This window comes from Phaethon lepturus, unplaced genomic scaffold (genome assembly GCF_000687285.1).
Source record: "Phaethon lepturus isolate BGI_N335 unplaced genomic scaffold, ASM68728v1 scaffold11190, whole genome shotgun sequence".
Classification (NCBI taxonomy): domain Eukaryota; kingdom Metazoa; phylum Chordata; class Aves; order Phaethontiformes; family Phaethontidae; genus Phaethon; species Phaethon lepturus.
Window position 1 is genome coordinate 36,566 of NW_010509840.1, and position 6,563 is coordinate 43,128.

Sequence of the window (6,563 nt, forward strand, 5' to 3'; positions counted from 1 at the left end):
CATTTAGGTGTTAGAAGACTACTGAGAATGGTACTTACTTAATAATTCTTCAGATGTTTAAAGAGCCCTTTATTAAGTGAATTGAGGGGTATGCAGAACAGGGACATGTTAAGTATATTTATTCCAATTTTTATTTTTCAGCCTAATTAATCTGAATGCTGTTATAATAATGTCATGAAGTAGGAAATAGGAAGGCTTTTTTTTCCTGTAGTTGTTCTCCTTAGATTTCATTTAACTGAAAGACCTTAGCTAGAATCTAGCATTTCAGGCAATTACTTGAGCCTTGTAAAATGGTGCTAGTATTTTATCACCTCTCTTGAATTCTTTTCAGTTAACACATCAAAGGATCACTTTTGCATTTATATGGCTGCAACATGTTGGTAGTTTTATAGCCATCCTATAAGCAAATAATTCTACCTACCTCCCCCAAATAACAAGTCTCTAGCATGTAAGAGAAACTCTCATTATTATTCCCTAAACACCTGACCTTGCTGTTCAGGCTATTAGGTATCACCGTGTTTATCTTACTGAAGTCCTCAACGTCATGCTGTTTTACTGTGCTAAATATTCAGATTTTTGTTTTTATTCCTCACTGGTCTTCTCATGTCTAAATCTAAAATCAAAGCATGGTGGCCTGAAGATTCCTCAACAGTGACTCAAAAACAACATCTGAAATCCAGATCATGTTTTTTCTTTTCTATTCCTGAAGTTGTGCTTCTTGCTTCTTTTATTTTTCTCCCCTCTCCCCCTCCATGTTTATGGACATGGGCTTCATGCTACTCTTCCTCCTACCTGTCAGTGACACCCAGGATATGTACATTGTCTTTAGAGTTTCCTCTCAAAGTGCTGATGTCCTGGCAGTCTCCTGGATACAGTATAGTCCTCTGGCATACCGTTTCTAAGTCTCTCTTTTCTCTCAGTATGGTTGAAATTACAATCACGTAGCATCTTATCCTTTTTCTTTAGCTAATTAGCATCACTCCAAAATAAATATAATGAGATGTGCCATCTGGTCTTTGAGCTGGCATCCTTCCATTAAGATTCATGAAAGCTTCCTCCTTCAAGGAAGGAAGTAGTCAGACCTAGATCTCTTGGTCTAGTCAGGCTGCTTCTTCATTACTGAGAGGAATTACTTGTTTCTCCCTCCAAATGTCTTTGAACCAAGGTGGTTTATCCCCTTTTGCCTTCCTGTGCTAGGCCTGGAAGCATAGTACCTATGTGGCAAGTTGGGATGATTGATTCCACAGGTTTTCACAACCTCTTTTGATCAGTGTGGCATTTGTATATTCCCTCATGGAGACTGATGAGCAAACCTCTTCCATTCCATCATGACTCCAGTATAGCGCTGTGGCAGGAAGTTCTTAATAAATTTTGGTTTTCTTTTAGTGGAAAATGAAGGAAATGTTTAACGTATTGCCTTCATTAAATTTTGGATTCATGAGCAATGACCTGACTAATACCACATTGCTATGGGTCTTCTGCAGATCTGTAAGGGTTTACAGTCTAGCATGGACTGTCTTAGTTTTTAAGCCATACAAAACAGATGTAATTTGTGTATGAAAAAATATTTAATTATCATATTTATAATTTTTGGTTCCCTTTGAAGCAAATAAGGATATATTTGTTTGAAAAGTTTGCTTTGAAATTAAGTTTGTTTGGGTTTTTTTTGTAAGGGATTATCTGTGTTGAACATGGGAAGTTTTTCTTACATTCTATAGTAAAAAAAAAAAAGCTAAAGGAGAAGCTTTATTATTTTAAATCAATAAAGGAGGAAGAAGAACATGATGAAGACTCTGATAGTGTAGACAGTGAAGCCGCTAGCAACGAGAGATTTCAAATAAAAGAACGCATTGCCAAGAAATTGAGAATTGATACAAGTGAAAATGCTAAACAACAACCTCAAGAGGAAGAAACTAAGATGGAAAAGAAAACAACTAGTCGCAGGTAAGTATCGCACTTTGGTTTTTTGTCGGTTTTTTTTTTCTTCCTTCAGCTTGTTTACAGTTAGATTTTCTGCTCAATTCCAGTTTTGGAGTTACTACATTGATAGGTTAGTATTACGTTAAAATTGTTCCCCGCTGTCCACCTCCAACTGCGGAAGATGAAATTGCCTATTATTTTCTTAGTTTCATTTGGCAGATTGAGCCAAACGATTAAGCTACGTTTTGTTACACTGAGCACTTATTGATACCTTGTATGGTAGTTTTTATTTTTCCCTGTGAGTTATAAATGAAGAGTATTTATATGTATTTATCATGCTTTACTTTTGTCTTTCTGTACAGTTGTAAGATTGTGTTTTGTAGCTTGTTTATTTGTGGTAACATATGGTGGTCATCCACCACTGAGACTTACAGAAAGTAAAGGCTTCCTAAGTCATCCATTAAAGTGTGGTTTAACACAGTAGCCATTCTTACAGTGTACCAGGTTTTCAACGCTACAATTGATACAGCAGTTTTTAAATACCATCTAGGGCTGTACTTACAGGGTTGGAATATGTCTGGTTTTAGTAGTGTAACGCCATATTCAAATTATTAAACTAGCTGTACACAAACTATGATGTTGCTGTAGCAGTATTCAGATCCAGACATAGAAGTGTGGGTTCCAGTCATGTAATATAGCTGTGGCAGCCTTTGCGAATATCTGTACTGATTAGCACTCAATTTTCAGTGCGTTGGTTTGTTTTTTTGGAACTTTGTGTCTTCACAGTCTTTCTTCCAGAGCTGGTTTGGGAATTTCTGCCTAATAATATTTGTATTGCATAAAAACATTTGTCATGTATGCAAGTGATGTGTAGTGGACCTGATGGCAAACTTACTAGGAATTATTGTCCAGTGTTTCAATAAACATGTTCTCCAGGAGTTACTGAACAATTAAGTCTTTGCAGTTATAAAGTTTGATGTGTAAATTTACTTATTCAGAGAAATTTACTGGGGTGTAGGGAGAGAAGCATCAAAAAGGAAATTTAGACTTTGTACTCTAACTCCTCACAATTGTCATAAAGAACTGCCTGATGAAATTTTTCAGGCTTTGCCTATACTAAATTCTGTGCATGTAGTGGCTCTCTAAAACTCTTTCCCACAACAGTTCCTCTGAACTGAATTCCTACTGTTTTCTTTTTTCTTTTTTTTTTCCCTTTCTTTTGTGTGTGTGTGGTGGTTTTTGGTTTTTTTGGTTTTGTGGTTTGTTGTTTTTTCTCTGTTTACCCTCACTGCTGATATGGTTTTATATGTAATGGTCAGGTAGTATTGCCAACACGGACAAATCCAGGACGGTCTGTTTGTGACAAAAGAATAGTCAATATATATGCTTCACTAGTTCCGTAGCAATTACCATCTCTATTAATAACTGGGAAGTAAAGGCTTTGGGTCAAGACACGTGAAGATAAATTTGTTGTTATAATAATACACTTTGAGGTAAAGTAGATATTGAAACTTTGGTTGGAAAACAGAAGGAATAACTGAAACAAAATCAGTTGTTTTACAGTCGTCAGAAATTCACATCTGACTTGCACCCCTTGCAGGTTATTCTGGTTTTATATGACTATATATACGTGCTCAAAATAAAACAACTGTATCTTACTCATGAAGGGGCTGTTGAAAGTTATGGTGGGTATTTGATTATTAACTTAATTGTAAAACGAAACTAATTATTAAGAGAAAAGGGAAATCACACCCTGACGTTTGCAACTTGATGGATATCAAATTGATTATTTTTACTGAAACATTGTGATCTGGTTTTAAAAGTAAGATTAGTAAGTTTTGAGCATTTGACATTCAGAAGTAGGACATGCTTTTGGAGTCGTAGGAACACTTGTGTTATTTTGATAATCTTTTTATATTGGTGTATTAAAATATAACAGCTGTAAGTGTTGCTGTTTGTGTACATTTTTTGGAGCAGTGAAAAGCCCAGTGAGAACACTTACTAGATAATAATTTTTATTGACCACTTCAAGTTTGAATAGCTCCAGATAATAAAATATGCATGTGATTTAAGCAGGAAGTTCAATGGCCTCTTCTACATGTGCTCCAGTATTGATTTGAATCTGAGAAGCACACCAGACAGAGTACAGAAACCTTTGTAATTTGAGCAGAACTAGGTAGGTTCCACTCAGTTCTTTTCTAGGCCTGGATGGTGTTACTTCCAAAGTTCCTCAAAGTTTTGTGTTTGCTGAAGAGAAGACCCAATATTCTTAATAGCTGAAGATAAGTAAACGAGAGCATTTGATGTCAAAAATCCAGCACAATAACATAAAATGGTATAGTAAACAAAATCTGTAATTTAAATGGGTATTAGTTTTTCCTGTCATATGATTTTACTTTTAGAAAGAGGCAAGGCAACTAACTTTCATGCTTTGGCAAACTTTACGTAGTCAACAAGATTTGTGTGGTCAGATCTGTAAACTGATGTTAATCCATTTCTTTTTGGAATTGTCCATAAATCTGATCTCTTTGTAGAACTGTGTAGTGTTATGTACACTAACATAAAACTCTTATTTCATGAGTATTGGCTTTCTATTTTACATTCTTCTTTTCTCTCTATAAGAGCACCTAAATCACAGTACATGAAATTTAGTGCCATGTTTTCATGGCTGTGCTAGATATAATTAGATATAGTTTCAGAGGACATCTTCTAAAAACATAATCCCTGTTTTTCCTTTCTGCCGTCTTCAAAGTTGTGCTGTGTGGCTGCTTTGGAAATTGGTGGCTGTGCTATTGCTGCTGTAGACAGCTGGTCCACAGGAAGTATACTGAGATCAAGGAGGATGATGGATAACTTGGATCCCAAAATCTGGTGACTAGTTCTATGGTTGAGATCGATGCATAATCCCAGTGGTAAATTACATGAATATTTATCTTGAGTTGACTAAAAGGGTTATGTGTCAGTATGTGGGACAAGAGTACATAAGGTAATTTTCTGTCTCAAATCTTGCAGAAACATCGTGCTGAAGCAGTCTCCTGACTGCAGAAAGAATTAATTCTTGGTTTTCAGTGCTCTGCCTTCAGTGATTGATTCATCGTGCACCCTAATGATGTTTGTAGTATTACCCATAATATTCCCCAATACAGTATAGGTATGAGCTTGTCGGAGTCAATAAACTGTTTTTGATCATGGAGATTGGACAAATACAGATTAGTATTAGATAGCCATATCAGATAGTACCTTCAAGTACGTGGTAGCCAAACAACATCTTTATAATATCAAAAGACATTGGAGTCTGTACGTACTTACTACCTACCTAATCCGTCCAACAATCTGTCCACCAATCTGTTTAACTGTCTGTTGGGTTTTACAGGGATGGCAGCTAGCAACAAATTGTCTAAGGTTTAATAGCAAGTTTGTAGCATGAAGGGAACACAAAGTTATACCCTTGGGAATGAGGTACTCTATGCCCAAGCTTGCATGACATTGTATTATATTTTCAGAGACCTTTATATAAGCATTCCTGGCTGCTGGCTCAGCACATTGACCGTCCATGTGCAGTGTTTGTGGTTAGTATACTCTTTCAGGGCAGTAGCAGTAGTTTTATAGCCAAATGGGTTATCTTAATTGAGAAGAGGATTTTATTGGATGCATTTTTAGCAATTGGGAACCATACTCTTGGGAGATACTGCTTAGTACCACAAGTAACATCAATTTCTACACTTACTGTTTTCCAAATAATTGTCTGGCATCCACTGGGATGAAAATCAAAGGCATGGCATTGTCTGTTACAAATAGGGTGTTATTAACTTTGAGGTCTGATGAGATAAAGAAAGATAAACATTATCAAGTTTCATTGGCTGGAATAGTGACTTTTATATAAGTGTACTGGAGATGATTGATAATATTCTCATGGGACTTCACCACCCACTGTAGTCCAAGTGTGTGTTGATCAGAGCAGGCAGAGCTGTGGGAGGTGCAAATATCAAACAAAAATTTGGATCCACCATACACAGCTGAAGGGTAATGTCTATTAACATATCCGAGGGCCAAGAAACATCTGGTATCTATCAGCATTGGTTATCTCATCAGGTATTTAAATGGGCTAATAGAATAACTGAACCTCTAAAGATACTTTTTCAGAGTACTGTCTTTTAACATGCATGACTCTTTCTACAAATCTGTATTCATTTGTATCAGTCCTGTTTCTTTTAATACAAATCCATTTATGAAGTCAGAAGTTTGCACATCTGTTTCAGAGAAACAATATGGAAATAATAGACACCTTCTCAAATTCATGGTACTGAGATCCAATACTACTTTCAGTGCAATCATACTTGGAGTGCTCACATGTTCAATTCAAGTTCATTTTAGTCATTTCAGTATGTATTTGAACCTTTAATTTATGTTTGAAAAAATAATTTGAGACACTTTACAATTTTGTACTAGACATGAAACCTTGGCAAAAAGAATTTCCCACTCATTCTGGCAACTTAAGAGAAATTGCACAGGTCTGTTGTTTTTTTATTAGAAAGCTTAAACCTAAACTTCAAAGTATAGAACAGCTGTTTACATGAAAGAATATATACAGATAGAAGTGTTTGCCATCATTGCAATAGTAATCAAATTTATCAGCATTGCAT

At 35.8% G+C, this 6,563-nt stretch overlaps 1 protein-coding gene across 1 annotated transcript in view; it reads left to right on the forward strand.

The window, feature by feature from the left end:
* The window catches only part of CWC27 (CWC27 spliceosome-associated protein homolog (S. cerevisiae)), a gene marked incomplete at its 3' end in the record, with an annotated part of 15,401 nt that extends 13,457 nt beyond the window's left edge, over positions 1-1,944 (forward strand). The window contains exon 10 of the mRNA XM_010288314.1: positions 1,769-1,944. Coding sequence (XP_010286616.1) covers positions 1,769-1,944 — 176 coding nt within the window. The remainder of the gene's footprint in view (positions 1-1,768) is intronic.
* Between the last annotated feature and the right edge of the window lie 4,619 nt (positions 1,945-6,563).